This window comes from Electrona antarctica (assembly GCF_951216825.1).
Source record: "Electrona antarctica genome assembly, chromosome: 20".
In the NCBI taxonomy this organism is placed as follows: Eukaryota; Metazoa; Chordata; class Actinopteri; order Myctophiformes; family Myctophidae; genus Electrona; species Electrona antarctica.
In genome coordinates this window covers 25,084,851-25,105,248 of record NC_136801.1, presented here as the reverse complement: position 1 = coordinate 25,105,248, position 20,398 = coordinate 25,084,851, and the positions used below count along the sequence as shown (strand labels likewise).

General features: G+C 44.2%; 1 protein-coding gene across 2 annotated transcripts in view; it reads left to right on the top strand.

Annotated features, from left to right (window-relative positions):
- The window catches only part of pip4k2aa (phosphatidylinositol-5-phosphate 4-kinase, type II, alpha a), a 67,499-nt gene that overhangs the window by 42,939 nt on the left and 4,162 nt on the right, over positions 1-20,398 (top strand). Inside the window, exons 6-10 of one of the 2 annotated variants that reach the window (XM_079490115.1) lie at positions 2,423-2,461; positions 11,284-11,391; positions 18,326-18,439; positions 19,058-19,301; positions 19,811-19,914. In XM_079490115.1, coding sequence (XP_079346241.1) covers positions 2,423-2,461; positions 11,284-11,391; positions 18,326-18,439; positions 19,058-19,301; positions 19,811-19,914 — 609 coding nt within the window. The remainder of the gene's footprint in view (positions 1-2,422; positions 2,462-11,283; positions 11,392-18,325; positions 18,440-19,057; positions 19,302-19,810; positions 19,915-20,398) is intronic. The other variant, XM_079490116.1, reaches the window with a different exon arrangement.

Sequence of the window (20,398 nt, the reverse complement as noted above, 5' to 3'; positions counted from 1 at the left end):
TTGTTGTTGTTATTGTTCATGTCATGTCTATGAATCGATTGCATGGGGCCCAAATGGAAACAAGACCGCAATTTTGGGCTGAGTGTTTGACTGTACTCTGTTGCTGTTTATACATGCTTTAAGCAACTAGTCGACTATTCAACTAGTCTACCTGTAAATCCACTAGTCGACCTTGTTGGTACTAGTTGACTAGTTGAAAAAAAGGCGTTTTTTTGGGGGGGGGTTTCGTAGTGTACACAGTTTTTAAATGTACAAATATCATAATAGGTTAAACAACAAGAAGTGAAAGCCCTAATACATTCTGTCTAATAAACTATTCAATCAATCAATCAATCAATACATCCAAACAGAAAAGTCCTGTCTGATTGCATTTACCCATTTTGGACCTTCTAAACCTGACCTTCTCCTGACCTTAAGTTTTCTGAAAAACGTCAAATATTTATATAGCAGCATCACATTTTTTGAATACTGTACATACTGTACAGAAGCCCCAAAAGGGGTTCCCGTCCAGAAGGGTATAGGGTTACAAAAAGGGGTTCCCGCCTAAAATTGGTTAAAACTATGTTAAACTCACTTTGCCTCTCGATTTGCCACTCGCTTTATGCATGTGTAATACCCTCTACTCAGTGTGGTCAGGGTCCTACTATTTGACTTGTACCCACACCCCCTCACCGACCAATCAGAAGCCACGCACGGGCCGTTTTCTCCTGTTTCCTCCCGACTTTTAAATAGGAGGCTTACCAGACTTGAGTAGCGACGTGAGAAAACAAATCCCCGGACATAGTGAATCATTCTTGGATTCTATGCTAGTCGATCTCAATTTTGGATCAGCATTTTAAATTATAAGCAAAACAATATAAAACTAGAAGAAGTGCCCTTCTGGGCACAGGTCTCCACCAGGAGGATAGGACTGTGTGAGATGTTTGGCAAAATGTTTAGGAGTAATATAAACATGTTTGCCTTTGATGGAAATTGGATGATTTGAGGCATTTTGTTCCAAAAATGTGTTTTGCAAAAATCAACCTGTTGGTGGCGCTATAACAGGCCAATGTGAAAAGGGTGGGATATATTCCTCAGCCTAGTAAGAAAATGTGTGAAAGATTTCACGTAAATTGCATGCTGCGTTCATGATTTGAGGCTATTGTTCAAAACGGGGCAATCTTGCAAACTTTGAAAGCCAATTATAGCCAATTAGGATGGAATATGAAATATGGGACAGATCCAACTTGAGCACATGACCATAGAGATACTGTGTAACGATTTGTGAGATTTTTGGACAGAATCTGGAGGAGTAATGTAAAAAAATGTGTTTTACAAAAGTCGGCCTCCTGGTGGCGCTATAAAAGGCAGATGCGGAAATTGCAGGTCAAAGGTTTGTCCTTGGCCTCTAGGGAGTGTGCATGCAACGTTTCACGCAGATCGGTGCAGTTTTAGGTAAAAATGTGAAAAGCTGCCTCATGGTGGCGCTATAACAGGCCGTTCTGGAAAATGCGGGGCAGAGGTTCATCGTTGCCATCCAGGGAGTGTGTGTGCAAAGTTTGGCATCGACCGGGTTAACGGTGCCGGAGATTAGCTGTACACAGACGGACGGAAGGAAGGACGGACACACACACACACGGACGGACGGACACACACACGGACGGAGTGCAAAACATACTCTCTCCCCATGCCTTCGGCCTGGTGGAGACAATAAGAATAAAGACACAAGATATACCGTATCCTCTTTATCGGGTGGACAGTAACACCTCATGGGACCGCCAGCTACGATATACAGTATAAAACTTCTAAATGGCTGCAGGCAGGCCTTGGTAGTTTGGTCCTCACATGCAGAGACAGAAGAAGGCAGGCCTTGGTAGTTTGGTCCTCACATGCAGAGACAGAAGAAGGCAGGCCTTGGTAGTTTGGTCCTCACATGCAGAGACAGAAGAAGGCCTTGGTAGTTTGGTCCTCACATGCAGAGACAGAAGAAGGCAGGCCTTGGTAGTTTGGTCCTCACATGCAGAGACAGAAGAAGGCAGGCCTTGGTAGTTTGGTCCTCACATGCAGAGACAGAAGAAGGCCTTGGTAGTTTGGTCCTCACATGCAGAGACAGAAGAAGGCAGGCCTTGGTAGTTTGGTCCTCACATGCAGAGACAGAAGAAGGCAGGCCTTGGTAGTTTGGTCCTCACATGCAGAGACAGAAGAAGGCCTTGGTAGTTTGGTCCTCACATGCAGAGACAGAAGAAGGCAGGCCTTGGTAGTTTGGTCCTCACATGCAGAGACAGAAGAAGGCAGGCCTTGGTAGTTTGGTCCTCACATGCAGAGACAGAAGAAGGCAGGAATGAGTCAGGAAGAGAAGAAAGAAAGCATCCCCCATCATGCTCCCAAACAGCATCGCAGACACCATGACTCATTTATTATTTTTCCTGCCTTTGGTGTATAGGGTTCCACTGTGGCGAGAGAGGCCAGTGACAAGGAGAAGGTACGCACACACACACACACACACACACACACACACACACACACACACACACACACAATATGCCAGCTAAGCACAACACACAGCAACTCGCACTAATGATGCACTGGCACCGTTGCAAAATGTGTTGCATTTTCACTTGTTAGTGCGACACACACACACACACACACACACACAAACACACGCACACGCCCACGCACACGCACATGCACACACCTTGATACTTACTTGAGTCACAAACGTTTTAACCTGTTTAACCTCATCCTAACCACTCCCCTCTCCCGGTGTCTCTCTCTCTTTCTCTCTCTCTCTCTCTCTCTCTCTCTCTCTCTCTCTCTCTCTCTCTCTCTCTCTCTCTCTCTCACACACACACACACGCACACGCACACGTGCACACACGCACCCAATCCTCTACCGTCTCCACCAAGCTAAAACACTGAAAATGAAAGTCATTGATTGTGGATGAAGTTGCCCGCCCCACTCCATGTCCGATATGAACGCCATGGGGGAGAGTCTGTGCTTTTCTTCCAGTAGCTGACTGACCACCGCCCACTGCCAGTCTACTGTCATCACTCAAACCAAACGGACCGCCCCCCAACGTCTGGCATCACTCTGGATGACAGTAGCAGATATCCATCTCCATCCCTACAGCCACTCATTGTGCCACATCCCTCCCTCTCTCTCTCTTCTCTCTTTGTGTCCAGCCCTCCTGCACGCTCTGGTGATATGTGTGTGTGTGTGTGTGTGTGTGTGTGTGTCGTGTCCCCCCATCCCTTCCCTTTCCTATTCCTTGCTTATCAACCCGTGCTTCGGCTGTCTCCCATGAGTCCCTCTGCTTGTGGCGTGCGTGTGTGTGTGCGTGTGTGCGTGTGCGTGTGTGTGTGTGTGTGTGTGTGTGTGTGTGTGTGTGTGTGTGTGTGTGTGTGTGTGTGTGTGTGTGTGTGTGTGTGTGTGTGTGTGTGTGTGTGTGTGTGTGTGTGTGTGTGTGTGTGTGTGTGTGTGTGTGTGTGTGTGTGTGTGTGTGTGTGTGTGTGTGTGTGTGTGTGTGTGTGTGTGTGCATATTGAATTGTAGTCCTCCCTGTGGAGTTGTATTGTAGTCCTCCCTGTGGAGTGTATAGTGATTGTACCATGCCAAGGGGATGGTTGGACGTAACTGTGTGCGTGTGCGCGCACGCGCCTAACATAGTTTGTGGTTCAAAGGCACTGGGAACTGTTTCATACCGTAGTTCAGAGGAAGGTTATTTTGAGTTTGATGGAGTGGTTTGGTCACAGAGCCACGTGTCTCCAGAAAGTGATGTCATTGAAATCACTGAGGCAGCAATAGTTCCGCTCAGGGTTTTTAGAACTTAAACGACCCAACGTACCGACAAGAGTAGTTTCAGGACAAATCGCAGCTGGCTCGCTTTACTCAAGAATAACTCTCTGGAATAAAAAATACTGTATGATTCCCACTCGGGAAGGAGCAACTTGGACACTCAGGCATGAAGGAAGCATGAGTTCAAGTCCGTTGCTCTCCCCATGTCCCCCATATATGGGGACTGGGTTGGCGGAGGGTGTGTAGAGCCCAGGATCACATTAGATAATTTACACAGGGGTGAAAAATGCTGTATGTACTCTGTTTGTTAGCGAGTATGGTTCAAGACAGCTACTATACAACAGGTAGTTCCAGCCAAGCAATCTAATTGGTTGAAATAGGCTCTCTACCTGTGCTCAAACGAGCATGTCAGCACACTTGAAATCCAAATGAATCTAATATGAAAATAAGCAGAGCCGATCAGACGGCGTCTCTACAGAGCAGAGCTGGCTCATTGGCTAGACTAAGCAGTTTGCATGGGGAAGTTTGCAGACGTAGTGGCTAAATCTGGCATTAAAACAATTTGTATTTCTATTGAGCATCTTAATTATACTCATGAACTCTGTGTTCATAATGAGAAACCATCTCAATGCTGGTAAAAAGACAATAATAGAGACAACACGTGCGGAAAAGGTTGTTTTTAGAGAGCGAAAGAGAAACGATATGAATACATGGTTTTATTTTGATGGTAGCTGTTGCTTAATTGAGGGTGACGCTTGCGACACTCGGCCTCCGCCTTGTTCCTGACCACATAACTGTCGTGCCAAAACTCACTGTTCACGCACATCACACTCCCATGTAATATTCCTTAATTGACCCGACATCGTGAGGTAATTGTTCAGGGCTCTGATAACCCAAAGGGACAAAGCTCTTTGCACAGTGCTTTGTTCTTCAATCTAAAGGCCATTCTGCTCCCATCATGTGAAACCACATCTAGGTTCTTCTGATGATGATTCAGTGCATTGTGTACTTTTCACCTGGCTCATTTAGTTTTCGTGTCTGCATCAACACGTGCTCAAACAAACACTCGTGTTGACAGGCAACAGTCATTTCTTTGGACTGAAGAGGAAGCTCTTCGTGTGTACCGAAATGAAGAATGGAAACTCTTATGTTGAAAATGCAGAACAATCTGGCAGGAAATGTGTAGAGTTTTCCATCACATCCTTAAGAGAGCATTAACCCTTTTCTAGCACGAACATATGAACACATCGCAGCTAGCACATTGTGACTTGTGAGCTTGTAGATCGTTATTATTTTGCCGAAGAGATTCGATGTAGAGCAGTGGTTTTCAACCCTTTTCAAATCTAGGTACATTTTTTCCCGGCATTTGAGCCACCATTTGATATTTAGCCTTGCCGACCCAAAACTAGAGAACTTTGTTACCATTAGATAAGATTTTGTCCACAATTCCATGCTGTATTGATGTTGGTACCGTAGGAGAGATAACAGGCAAACATCGATCAAAATAACAATTATTATTCGTATTAACATTCTCTAATTGTATAGTCCATTTGGGTTCATTTTACTCCTCTCAATAGAGGTCTAATGAGGGTCCATTGGGTCCCGGACCACTGGTTGAAAACCACTGATCGTAGAGGGAAACACATACTAGCAGACTATGGAGCCCTGGGGGATCCCGGGAGTGGTTAAGAGAATGCATGTCAATGGTATTTACAAGCACGGCTTCCGAGTAAAACACGTAAAGCCAGCTTATTGCCATAATCACACTAATGCTATGCATGGAAATGCTTCAACCACATGACTTCCAGCAGCAGATTGTTCACTGTGTACTACTGTCTGTCTGCAAGGGTTATTATAGTTAACTAAAACTAACGAAATAACCAAAACTAGAATTTGACAAAACCTTTTAGTTTATTGGAATAAAAATAAAAACACAATACTGAAACTGTATTTTGTGTTTTTACAAAACAAACTGGCAGACAGAGAGAGAGATTTGTCAGCATCCAATATTTGTCTTAGCTCACAACATGTCACAATGTGAGCTTGTAGATCGGCTATTTTCACAATTTTTTTAATCTTTCCCCACTGAGACTATCCCATATTATACAAAAAAAAGAAATGATCACATAGTGATATTTGTCAGGTGAAAGAAGCACTTGTTTCCTTATTTAGTAACGAATGCTCCTCTCAACCGGCCGGTCTCAATCGTAACATTACGTTACATAACATTGGGTGTCTCTAAAGATTTCTGTTACCTGCTTCCTGTTACCTGTCATGTGACCTGAGTAACCAATACATGACAGCAGCGTGTGTGGCAGCCAATCAGGACTATGTCCTCAGTATGACTCATGTATGACTAGGTCTTCTACATTCCATGAGCTGTTGTTAGTCAGGTTTCACCTAGCCTCGGAAACCCAGACGTTTTTTTTCCAGGGAGAAAAAAAAAGTCTGGGTCCGAGTCCACTTCAATTCGGCATAGAGTAGCTCAAACATCTCTCACTCTCTGCTGATTTCTGATCGTCTGCACCTTTGTTAAATTGACACACACATGTACACACACACACTCCTCTCTCTCTCTGTCGCTCTAAGTAATTAGTCTCATGTCGTGCAGCTGCGCATAGTTTCTCCCGGCGGATCCTGCCGGGAGCTGCCTATGCCATAAAAAGCATAGGTGAGTTCCAGGCTAGGTTTCACCTGACAAAAAGAACAACAACAAACACAAAATAAGCCTTTTTCACAAAATAGAAACTAAACTAAAATAGCAAACCCACTTAAAAATAAATAAAAGAAACCTACAGTAACAGGAATAGCTAAACGTGGAGTCAAGACTACATGAAAAAGGAAAAAAAAGGAAAGCTATAATAACCTTGGTGTCTGTTTGACTGGCTGGCTGTGTGTGAATATTATAGTCAGACTCTGTGCAGGGTCATGGTTTGACCGTGAAAGGTCTTAACTTTCCACTGGACCTTGTGCTGTAATAGGTGGGCTTAATCAGCAAGCAGCAGAGCATAGCGCAGACTCCAAGGGGAATCCCCCCCCCCCCCCACAACAGACACACACATCTAAATAGAGGCTAAATATAGAATGGAGGGGGGGTTAAAACACCTGAGGATTAAACCCCCTCTGTGTGTGTGTGTGTGCGTGTGCGTGTGCGTGTGCGCGTGCGCGCCTGCGTGCGTGCCTGCGTGCGTGCGTGCCTGACCCCCCCAGAAGCAAAGATTTGAGTTAAAATGTTCACTATTGAAATATTAGAGGCACATTTTCACGATTTTTCGAAAATAGCAGAATAGGCACCGAGTGCCGCGCTATGAGCGGCACTCAGTATAACATAATGCTTTAAACACCAAAAGGGGTTCCCGCCCAAAATGGGTTAAAATGGTTGTGATGCCATATTAATAATTGCTAACCATTATATTACATTATATGTTATTAATTAGTCACTATGGATGATCTGTCTTGGAAGAGCCACCCATCGACTAATCTAATATACGGCAACCTTCCCCGTGTTTCTTCACTATAGTCTGACAATGAGGTTATATCTTCTCTTCTTCTCTGGAATCCTGCCTTAAAGCAGACTTTCCCTGATGTCATCGCTGCTTTTGTCGAAAGACATATAGACACAGTATAGGCATTATAGGGTTTGATAACGACCTTCAAAGACACAATGACTATTAGTGCGTATAGAGATCACATGAGAGAGAATGGAAAAGTGACAGCTTGCTTCTCCACAGGACACAGTATACCTTCTCTCACGTACACATGCATGCACGCACGCGCACACACACACACACACACACACACACACACACACACACACACACACACACACACACACACACACACACACACAATATGCCAGCTAAGCACAACACACAGCAACTCGCACTGATGATGCACTGGCACCGTTGCAAAATATGTTGCATTTTCACTTGTACTAAGTGGGGATTAGCATACAACAGTAGTCTGTGTAGTTTGTGCCATGTAGAATATGGATATGCGTTTGTTGTTTATTTTTATTTTTATTTTTTTGGGGGGGGAGTGGGTTGCTCACGATGCAGTGTGTGCCGCTGTTGTTTCACACACGGGCACACACACACACACACACACACACACACACACACACACACACACACACACACACACACACACACGAGCACAGCAGAGTTCTCTCCTGACTGCATGACTGACTCCCTCCCATGCATGCGTATGTGTGCACATTGCATGGTATCTCCTTTTTATATCTGTGGCTATTGTGTGAACCCGTGTCCCCCTGCATCATGTTGCATGTTGTGGACATGTCCTATTTATTACTTCACAAATGACATGTACAGTATTTGATCCATCCTGTTTGTTTTGGTGTATTTCTACCACGAAATATACAGTAGATGTGGTTTCCGGTAATTAGTGCTCCCGGGGCGCAGCTGGCCAATGGCAGCGGATTGCTCCGAGGTCAACTCGGTCTACTGCGGGCCTAGTATTTCACAAAGCAGGACTGCCGTTGACTTATGTGACTCATCCAATTAATCATCTACTACAACTCCTCTGCTTATGGTCTGTTATTATTTTCTTTATTTATGACACAACATTGCTCCCCATGGCGACTAGGCTTGTCTTATCCAGTAAGGGCACATTTATTCATATAACTCTAGGTTCCAAGAAGCTCAAACACAAAAATGAGTTTAATTAAACATACCAATGCTTTTTTCATGTGGGGCACTGGGCGCCCAACCATTTGCACATGATTAGTTCCGGGGTTGGGGGGCAACCCAGCTTTAAAAGGATAGTTCTGTCTTTTATTTATATTTGGGTTTGATGTCGTACATTCCAAGGTTCTGGGCAAGCGGTTGAAAACCATCGGCACGGCGGTTGCTGAGAAATGTCCGCTGGAAAGATTGTGCTAATGGAAATGAATGGTGTTTAGTGCGTGTAGCCAGTATCTAGAAGATACTATATATACTATTTGAGAAGAACCTTTTTATGTACGATCTCAAACAACCCGGAAAAATAGAATAGTCTTTAACCCCTATTTTGGGCAGGTCATTATAGACAATCTACAAGTTCAAAAACGCATCGCATCACAAGGCTTTGTGAGCTTGTAGATCGGTTATTCTCGCTATCCGTCGTACGCCAAAAGTGCATCGATCTTATGTGGTCAAGGAGCTGTTGTAGGTGATTCTTGTTGTTGTTGTAGCGTGCGGGCTTTATGAAGTAGCGCCTGTAGCAACTTCCATCTCTGTAACTCTCTGCCTGCTGCTGCCACCACAGACATAGAAAGGTTATGTCCAATAGAAAGCCTCATTCGGGCCTGGGCCGTGGCTCAGCGGTCCGGGCACCTTGGCCGTTAGCCCGAGTCTGCATGTCACTCCCCCATCTCTCTCCCCCATTTCCTGTCTGTCTCTCTATAAAAATAAAAATAAATAAAGGTGAAAGCCGCAAAAAAAAAACGAAAGCCTCATTCGCCACTGCAATTAATTGGAGTGACTGAGGGCAGAAGTCCGTTATATGGACATGAGTGTCATGGCGGCCTCCAGGCACGTGACTCACGTCTCTTCCTTTCATTGCGTTCCTTGGGACCAACCAAGGAAGCTTGCCCTCACTTGAGAGCATTCGCCCCAGAGCCGAAAGAGCCGTCTACCTTTCTATGTCTATGGCTGCCACTGTGTCTGTAGCAGCTTTCAGCTCTGTAGCTCTCTGCTGGCTGGCTGCCACTGTTGTTGTTATTGTTGTTGTTTACGCTCCGCTCTCCATGCCCCGGCCGGCTGGCATCTCTGGTGCGGGTCCATGGCTTTAAAGCAGTAGTTCACACACAAATATATATTTTCTATCAATTTCGCACCCATGAGGCCTTGAATCCATGGAGATTTTTTTTTGTCACATTCCTCCTGAGCCAACTATTTAGATGACCGGTGTGGTCTATCCGGTAGACTCAAAGAGACGATCTTTTCTTGGGTGACTCAAAGAGTCCTACTCAACTGAGCAGCCCACCCGGTCATCGAATTATTGGCTCAGGAATGCGACGAAACCATAGAGTAATAAAAGGATAGAGACCGAACCGGAGCGATAGGTTCAACGTTCGAAACCCCCAAACTCCACGAATCAAAGGCTTCATGGCGTGTGTAATTGATAGAACATTTCTGGGGTGAACTACTCTTAACATGGCGTGGTGTGTGTGATCTGTACTTATGTAGCTCGACGACGCTGACCATTTCAACAAGTGCCAGTCAATGCCGCATTCTCCGCTGAAACTGACGCACTGCGACTCTATTCAAAGAGAAGGATCTTCATAGATTTCATGGATAGCTTCATAGACTTATAAAGAGGGAATAACCAGATGCTCACCAGAGATATAAAAAAGGTGATAATGGTAAAAAGGTGCTCACACGGATCAAAACGGGATCAAGGCATAGAAAAAAGAGAGACGATCTGGGCACTCAAAAGTTAAAAAGAGAGAAAAGCCTTTATTAAATTAAAAAGGACCAATGGTCGAAACATGTTGGCAGTTGCAAGGCTTTTCTCTCTTTTTAACTTTTGAGTGCCTGGATCGTCTTGTCTTTTTTTCTAAGCTTCATAGACTTGTTTGACAGCACTAACGTGTTGGATTAATGTTCATGTGTCATTTCAGACATTTAACCACCTAAACCGTCAACCCCCCCCCCCTGTTAGTAACTTTGAGGATGCCCCTAGGGGTCCCGGACCCCCTGTCAAAGACCCCATGGTGTAAAGTTTTGTTAAAAGTCGGGGTGCTGGGGTTCAGTAGGTTCACTCCATGCAAATGAGCCTGGCGTAGCATAGTGGACCCGAGTTCTGCTTCTTTCCCACTGGACATGTGCCAGGCTGCCAGCTTTTCTCTGCTGGGCCAGGTGTCCATGCCAGCGACGCTTACGGCATAGAGTAGACAAAACACACACACACACACACACACACACACACACACACACACACACACACACACACACACACACACACATTCTTCTATCACTGATGGCTCTCAAGAGACATTTGTTTGTTTGACTGATTGAAGAAAAAAAAAAGCAGTTCAAGAATTTTACGGCTTATAGATCCTTTGTTTCTTCTTCAGTTTTTCTTTTCATTTACATCTACAGTACCATGACATCCACATTATGTTGCGGCAATGCAAAAGGTGGTCAGTTTCTCTGTGCTTGTCTATAAAGGAGGGCATTGCTTCTCCCGTGTTCTCCCGGCATTGGGGCGGCTTGGAGATCGGGGAGTTCAGGGCCACAACTTCAGACCTCCTCTCTGTGTCATGTCGTCTCCATAACCAGTTGTGTACACTGTATTTCTCTTAAACACTCTGCCTTTACTTCCAACTTCCTTCCTCCTCCTCCTCCTCTCTCCCCTTCTTCTCTCCTCTCTCCCCTTCTTCTCTCCTCTCCTACACCTCCCCGACGTCCCCTCCCAAACACCCACCCTTGCCCCGCCCCACCCCCCAAAACGCCCACCCCACCCACCCCCGACACCTCCCCTCACCCACCCACCCCTCTCTCTTAGCCGCAGCGCCCGCCAGAGGACACGCCCCCGCGCCCCAAATCGAGTAACGTTCAGCAAAGGCTGCAAACGCTGCGGATCGCCACGCGCTTTTACTGCGCTATGAAACACGTAAGAGATGTAAGGGAACCTGGACGGCTCATATTTATACCAGGCATGATCTATATCATATCAAAGAACCTTTAAGAATTGTGTTATCGCCTTTTTTATTTCATTTCTCCCCAACCAAACCTCTCCTCCACCTCCAAGCAGGACACAGCTGTGGTTTTTAAAAAAGACACATCTTCTCACACTCACCCTTTGTTTCTCATCTGCAGTCAGTCGCTCTTCCTCTGTCAGCCCCCCGTCAGTTCATTCCTCTTCTGGAACAAACGCTCTAGACGTTATTAGACAAGACATCTTGTCGCTGGGGTGGGTGATCGAGGAGACAAATTGTAGAGCTTGATATACAACGACCTTGAGTGCCCTGAAAGGCGCCTTATAAATACAATGTATTAACAATGGTCGTCTCTCTTTGGGGTGGAAACCTCATGTGTCGAAAACTGTTCCGCTTTATGATTCAAATTTAAAAGTAGCAAAAGTATCAGATCTACCAACGCCGTTTCGCACAGCGTTTCGAGCTTGCGGATCTGATGCTTTTGATGCATTTGTGTGATGCTGTAGTATGATCGTTAATTTATGGAATGAAAAAAAAAACCCCACAAAGGTTTAAAAGTCGGAGAGAGGACGTTTCTGACCGATATCAGGTTTAACTGTGTACAATGTTGGATTCACACTTGGTCAGGAAAGGATAATGGGTACAGAGAGACCACACACACCCACAAATGCACTTGCACTGACCCTCCAAAGTTTGAACTTTGAGAGTATTGCGTTAGTGTCTCTCTAAACCCTGTTAATGCTGGCCCGCTCACAGAGAGGTCTCCATGCCTTGGAGGAGTGTTGAAATGAGGCCGTTAATGTGCTGCTTGGCTGTCTGGCCCGCAATCCACTGTCGCCTACACAGCTCTGTTTTGCAATACAATGTTTATTTCACAGTCAACAAGTTGTTGGCTAAGGACAAACAGCTCCAGGCCTAGGCTAAGAGATTAGTCATTTACTGTTTTCCTCGAGGCATAGTTAGAATTAGAGCTTTTTTCAAAGGAACAGTGTGACTCCCTAGCATGCTTTTATATTGACTATAGTCCTGGGCATTTGGGGAAGATATCAGTATTTACATCACTTCCCGAGTGGAAACCTTGTGTGTGAAGAACTGTAACTTCTCAGGAAATTGGAGGACACAAAGTATCAGATCAAATTCCAATGGTTCTAATGTAGTTATTTATTGGGGTTGTTATTTATGCACAAGCTCTTTTTAAAAGCCCACAGATACACTTAACCACTTTCACTTTCAAAATGTTTCCAAAAGCCGATCTATAAATTCCCAACACGCAACACGTGTGAGCTACTGGATTGGCTACATACACTAAGTAGTAGGGCATATTCACAAAAAATATAAATAAATAATAATAATAAAAAGTTGAAACATGGATATGCAAGTTTTCTACCCGACAGGCGACAGATATGATAATGCTTCAGGAACCCATCTAGTTATTATTCGTCTCTGTCGTGTGGAAACCTCATGTCCAAAAGTGTGTCATTTCAGGATTAAAAATCACAAATGGCAAAAGTAGCAGATCTACAAGATCAAAGCGGCCCGCATCGGGCCATGTTTCGAGCTTGTATATCTGCTTCTTTTGATGCTTTTGTGTGACGCCGTAGTATGATCGAGTTGGGCATTAATTTCCGAAAAATAACACAAAGTTTAAATATGAAGATAAGAGGTTTCTGCCCGACAGCAACATATTATTCTTGTATTGATGTCAGTAGTGTAAACTAGAGACTGCTATTTAGGAAACAATGTTCACCGCGAATCTTATGTTGTTTCCCAATGTTGTGCCGCATTTACATACTCGTGTTGGCGAGTTCCATACATATTTATGCACATTGTGGTATTACTACTTTTACTTAAGTAAAAAAATCTGAGGGCCACTGTTGCATGTACATAATTCGGTACACATACATTCTTCCCATGTTGCAATCTCTTTGCAACTGCAAAACAGCCTTGAGCAATGCATGTGCATGCTCTCTCTCACACACACACACACACACACACACACACACACACACACACACACACACAGTCACACACACACACACACACACACACACACACACACATACACACACACACACACACACACACACCCAAACAGTTCATTATGGCTGTATGACAGTACAGTATGCGAGTATAGTAGTTGTGTAGCTCAGGGGTCGTGGCTGACCCAGATTCTGTGTCGACAGGCTGCAATGACGCTGATGGCTGGCTGTGTCAACTAGTAGGCAAAAACCTGAGCAAATAAGACAACTACTGTTGTCATAGAGTAGTGGTTCTCAAAGTGCACACCCCCTTCGAAAATGTTCCCCTGCCTAACGAGCCTTAATACATTATAATTGCCCTCTATAACTAAAATTAAAATCTAAAACACCTTCAATATTTTCATTATTTTGGAAGAATACTGGAAAGCTTGCCTCAAAACCGTTACCCCGGGGCGCACAGACAGCAGAACTGCTCAGCCAGTATTCCTAAACGTAACCTCAGTGAACTATGCTTAAATGGTTCAACCTAACCTTATTCCCAACCTTAACCCCAGTAAAACGGTGCCAAAACCTAACCCTATTCCTGATCTTAACCCAGGTGCAACTGCCGTGAGTGACTATGAAATGTAATGTATGTGCTAATAAAAACATTTTAAGTATTGTTTTGATGCTCAACCTTAGGAAGTGTTAAGTTATGTTTAGGTTTACAGTTTAAGTAAGATTATGTATTGCTGGACTACAGGTGGACAAAGATAGCAGCCTTTGTAAAATGTATCTAGGGTTCAGGCAAATAAAAAACAAACAAACTGTGAATGCTTCCTTTTAAAGTGGAGTATCAACTCATTAAAAAAAAGTCTTCTAGCCTTCTAGCCTCACAGCTAGAAGGTCCTGGATTCGATTCCCGCTGTGGGCGCTGGGGGTGTGTTCTCTCCTCCACGTCACCAGCGCCCATATGGGGTTGGCAAAAGGGCCTTCACCCTGTCAGGTGAAAAGAAGTGGTTTGGACTCCTCATGCATTGACGGAAGCATGAGGTCAGTCCGTTGCTCTCCCCAGGTTGGCGGAGGGAGTGTAGATTCGAGCCCAGGATTATATTAGATAATTGACACTGGGTGAAAAAATGGGTTACAAAATCGTGGGATAAAAAATATAAAGAAAGTAAAAATAGTCTGAGTAGAAACATGAAATATGCTTTTGATGTTCGGAGAGGTTTTCATCTGTTTTCCAACTTCAACTCGACTTCAGTTTGTTGGTGTCTCTCTCATCACAAGTTTACACCAGGTATAATAGAGCTTCTGTCTTTCACTCCCAAACTTTCCCTTTGTTCCTGTCTCTTTATTTAATTTTCATACAATACCTTTTTATTCTGTTTTCTCTTCCATTTCTTGTCTTGTTCTTTTGTTTGTCTCAGTTTCACACACGACTCAGGCGTCACAAGTTTGTTTTTTGAAGCAAGGGAGGAAAATCAGTGACACTCCACGAGTGATCGAAATCCCACGACCGTCTGAGATAACAACATATTAAGAACAGAATTAAAAACAGGCAGGGTTTAGAAAAGCGTCCACGGCAGCACGGAAAAAAGACAGATGGAAGGAGGGATGAATGGATGCATAGGACGGTTGAATGAGAGAGAGCGAGAGAAAGCGCAGACGTGCGTCTGGAATAAGCGAAATTGGCTGTCAAGTGGAGGTGACAGTTCTGCAAAGTGCTTTTCTTTGTCTAAGCCAGTCTTTGCAGTCGAGCCTTGCAATGCATTCACATTTTTGACCTTTATGTTTACCAACACCTCAGCCTTAGTGAGTTGCAACACATCATATATTGTTTTAGTTCCCAGCCAATCCAAGGTCTATGTCTGTGTATATATGTGCTCAAAGGTCCTATCTGTGTTGTTTCATGTATTTGTCTGTCCCTGTGTATTCTATGTTGTCTGTGTGAGAAGTGTGTGTGTTTCTGTCCTCCGAGGCTCATTTCTAGTTCTGTTTCGTTTTGAGACTGCCCTTCTCCCACTTACAAGTGGCCACAACTGCTGCCCTGTTGCCTCATTTCCTGCTCTCTCTACTTCCTCAGAGCCTCAGAGCATACACCCCCTTCCTTCCTACCTCACATGACACATCTGCCCTCCACAGTCCATTGGCGGTATTACAACGAAGGACATTTGAACAAAAAAAAAAAACGGCTTCATTCAGCCTTGCTTTTTGTGAGGCTGAACGATGTGGGGATGCAGGAGAACACTATGGATTTAGAGAGTTGCTGCCCATACATTATCTGAACTGTGAAATGTCTTTTTTGAAAAGGGACCAAAACAAAACTAACCACAAAAGGCATCTTATCTTGTCATTCGCCCCCTGTTTCTACTGTATATACGCCAGACGAGAAGTGACTGGGAACCCAGGACCATTTTAATGAGGACATTTCACGCCGTTCAGATGGCTTTTCATCAGCTAATGCCTGATTTACAGTCTGTTGCGAGCTGGCCGTTGTGCACTGAACATAATAGATCTACAAGCCCACCACCCGTTGTGAGCTTGAAGATCGGCTATTATTGGTGCGAGTTGCCGGCGCATGACTATGTATAAATCTGGCGTAAGTGTACAGTTCCACCAGATGCTTTTCTTTTTTCTTTTTTTTTCACAATATAGACATAATGAGTTTCATAGTAGAAAGTGATAATCTGCCAAAAAACGATTATGCCCAGATTATGTCTATATAGCTGCGTTCATTTGGATCAAATGTGCAAAGACACGTAATATTATGTCTGTGGCAATAGGTATGTCTTTGAAACGGAATGATCACAATTGTGGTCAAATAAGTATTTGCTTCTAAGTTTCTATATCATATGCATAGTGCGTACTACTACTATATAGAGTCCGGGTAGTCCGCCTCCTTCCTGAACGCAACAACGTGTGAAATCGATCTTGCGTGGGCGTGAAGCGTTTGCTTACTTGCACAGACAAGTAAGCAAACGCTACAATTACACAAAGACATACCATTGCTATGTATGTGCACTATTTTCACATTATGAACGTGTGATGGCGATAAAAGAAGCACAGCTGTGGACTGGCCGGACAGGCGCTCACATTTATTTTTTACATGACACCACCTGTCATCCAGCTGGGTTGATGCATGGCATGATGTGACCACAGAGAATTTAAACAATAAATATAATATAATAACATCTCTCTACACATTCCACAGCGTCTCTGTCAGGTGGAAACCTGTTACGTTTTTCGGATTCAGATTAAAAATATTGCCAAAATAGCAGATCTATCTGTAAGCTCATATTTGAGCCTGTAGATCTGCTATTTTTGCTACTTTTGCATGGCACCATAGCAAGAAGTAAGGTATTAATTTATGGAAAAAATATAAAAGTTAAAATTCTGCCGATAAGAGTTTTCTGCGCGACAGCAACGATAGGCAACAATAATACTCCAAGTTTGTTTGTTTCACACTTGGAAAACTTTTTTTTATGAAAGTATACATGTACTAGTGTACAAGTATGGCGGAAAAAAATGCACCAGGTGGATCTATGCGCTAAACGTGTGCATGCAGCATGCACGTGAACCTGTGAAGTCATTCCACAAGCACCTCCTCTGTTCCGTTCTGGGACGAGGTCAAGCTTTGGTTTGGCAGTTTGGAACTTCTGTTTTTACCCTACACACCTGTATACGGTGTTTGGCTGAAGCAGACACGCATGTTTATTAATCAATAAAACACATGGTGTATTAATAACAAAACGATGTGCGAGGGGTTTCAATAAGGCATGAATTCATAGTCAGCTACAGTAGGTAACCGTGGAGCATTTTAAAATGACATCAAATATTTGAATGTATCATTATTCTTTTTTAATCCAGTAATGAACCTACAGTTAGCATCCTCATTCTGGGGGGAAATCGCAGATCTACAAGCTCACAAACCTCTCAAAAATCGTTGAGAGTGACACCTTTTGAGCTTGTACTGTAGATAGGCTATTTTTGCCAATGAGATTTGGTGTAGAGGGGGAAAAAAGGGGACCAAGGCCAGAGCCCTGGGGGACCCCCAGCCAACTCAATATATAGTTTTAAGTGGTTAAAATACAAATGTAGTAGTTTTATTTATTTAGTTATCTAGCAAGCTGACTTGTAGTTCATCCTTCTTGAAATCCCACGCCTCTGTACTGTATATGTCTGAATATGTTTTCTATGCTTAATATGTTTTCCAGACCTGGGCTAATATAGTGATATATACTTTTAAATTAAAACAACAACATGCATGATGATTTAGAGATGATCGTGCTGTCACCGCAATTATTTTTAATATGATTTGATTTTAAATGAGTGACTAATACTCACAGATTGGATTCCTAAACTCTATATAAAACATTCGAATAGATTTTTATAATCAATTAGTATTATTATTATTAATCGATTAGTCCGATTAACCACTTTTTTAATATTTCGTCATATAACTGGGTCAATACCTAAAATAGCGAATCTATTGTACAACAGTACAAGCTACGTGTTGAGAGCTTTCAGTCGGCTATTTTCTTTCTTTTTGAACATTTTAGCAACGTTTTTTGGGGGGGGAGGGGAAGAAAGGCCATTTCAGATGTTTCTCCAAAATCTATTATTATTTCATTTAAATCGATTCTTTATTTATTTTTTTGTAGTCGATCAAAACAAATTAGTTGGATTAAAACTGCTGCAGATCAGATTTGTTTTGTCAGCAACAGGAACGAGCTATATTTAAACCCAGGTCTGCTGAAGCCCCCTCCCTCCCTCCCTCCCTGCCTGCCTGCCAGACCAAAGCAACGTGGTCTGAACGGTGCAGGTGTCATGTTTCTGACTGCTTCTGTGTTGTTGTTCACCCCCCGGGGGTCCGGGGGTGGTCCTCCTGCCCCACTCCTCCTCCACTACTATAACGGACCACCACCAGGCCAAGGAGCTGCCCACGTACAAGGACAACGACTTCGTGAGCGACGGCCAGAAGATCCACATCGACGACGAGAACAAGAAGATGTTTCTGGAGAAGCTGAGGAAAGACGTGGAGGTATGTACGGTACAGTACAGTAGGTGTGTTGGTTGGATAATATACCAATGAATAAATGAATAAAAAACTGAAAAAATACTAAAAACATATTAATAACATTTTTAAATTGTGGCATTAAAAATAGCGATATCAGTGCCCATACCCGAGGCGGGGTTGGCGAAAGGGCCTTTCTGTGTGGAGTTTGCATGTTCTACCCGTGTCCCCTAGGGTAGGTACCCTCACAAAAAACATGCAGTAATTCTGGTCTCTAAACTGCCTCCCCCTGGCCAGCCGGGGCGCCTGATGGAGGGGAAAGGAACTGGTTGGAATAACGTGTTCTTTCCTGTCAGGTGTAGGAGCAACTTGGACACTCAGGCATGAAGGAAGCATGAGTTCAAGTTGCTCTCCCCATGTCCCCCATATATGGGGACTAGGTTGGCGGAGGGTGTGTAGAGCCCAGGATCATATTATTAGATAATTGACACAGGGGTGAAACAAAAGGGTTACAAAATCGTGGGATAAAGATTATAATTAAAAAAAAAATAGCGATATATAATATTTGAGTGAATAATATGTTTTTGCCCACCCCTACTTATTGCTTTGCACCGCTGCTTCCCGTCCTGTGTCCCATCATGACAGTTCCTGGCCCAGCTGAAGTTGATGGACTACAGCCTGCTGGTGGGCATCCACGACGTGGAGCGGGCGGAGCAGGAGGAGGTGGAGAGCGAGGACAACGACGGCGAGGACGACGGCGAGAGCGACGGCGGCGGGGGCATCGGCACGCCCCCCGACAGCCCCAGCAACACGCTGGACAGCAACAAGCCGCTGTCGCCCGGAGAGTTCGACCCCACCATAGACGTCTACGCCATCAAGAGCCACGACAGTGAGTGCTGCCGTGGCCAACCGTGTGCTTCAGGGAAACGACTAATAGATATAGGCTCGAAACGTCGTCAATATTTTTTTTCTATTGCAACACTGTGCTTCAGCCATGATCTTGTTATTACCCAGGGGTCTTCGACAGAGGGATCCGGAACTAGGCCAGTCACAATGATTACATTAATTATTTGAGACAATCGCAATTATTTTTTTGCAGAATCGTCAATCGTTTCCATGTCGAGAAATGTCCATACAGTTTTTTCAAAAATGACATGTTACATCACGTCACTTCGTGACAACTATTTCCGCTATTTTATAAATGTTTTGTAAAGAAAGAAATATTAAATGTCAGTGATTTCTTTGCATATTTAAGTAATTTGCCATATCTGCCCGGTGTAATTAAATCGTTAATTGTTTTTTTTTGTTCTGTTTGAAAGTTATCCGTTTCAAATCAATATATTTTGGTTTAATTGTCCAGCCCTAATGCATTGTGGGTACGTTGCTCTCGCCCTCCAGACGCTCCCAGGAAGGAGGTGTACTTCATGGCCGTCATCGACATCCTGCAGCACTACGATGCCAAGAAGAAAGCCGCCCACGCTGCCAAGACCGTCAAACATGGGGTACGTACGTATACTATATACGGAGCTGTGTGCTGCCTACCTGTCATTCATCATGAATGCAGACAGGCTTCTTCACAGTATGTGTGGTTGAGACATTATCTCCTTAGTGTCCGGGTAGCTCAGTCTGCGCAGGGGTCTAGCGCATTGTTACGGGGACAGACTCCCACGTGTGGAATATTTGTGAAACATTTTAACAACACAAAACTTGTACGGGCGTCCCTGCCTGCCTGGCATAAAATCTTTTCATATGGGTCCATGGCCCAATCCTGCTATAAATGCGCCACGTCTCTGACTGCGTGCGTGCGTGTGTACGGTTGTAATGCACGTAACTCGAGAACCGTTTGACCCACCGACTTCATATTCGACACACACGTTCCACACCCCCACAGGGAGTGCAGTGCCTGGTCGGACCCACGGTTCTCCAGAACCACCACAAAAGGCTCTGCTCAGGCTCTGCCAGTGGGCCTAATCAGCCTAAATCCCC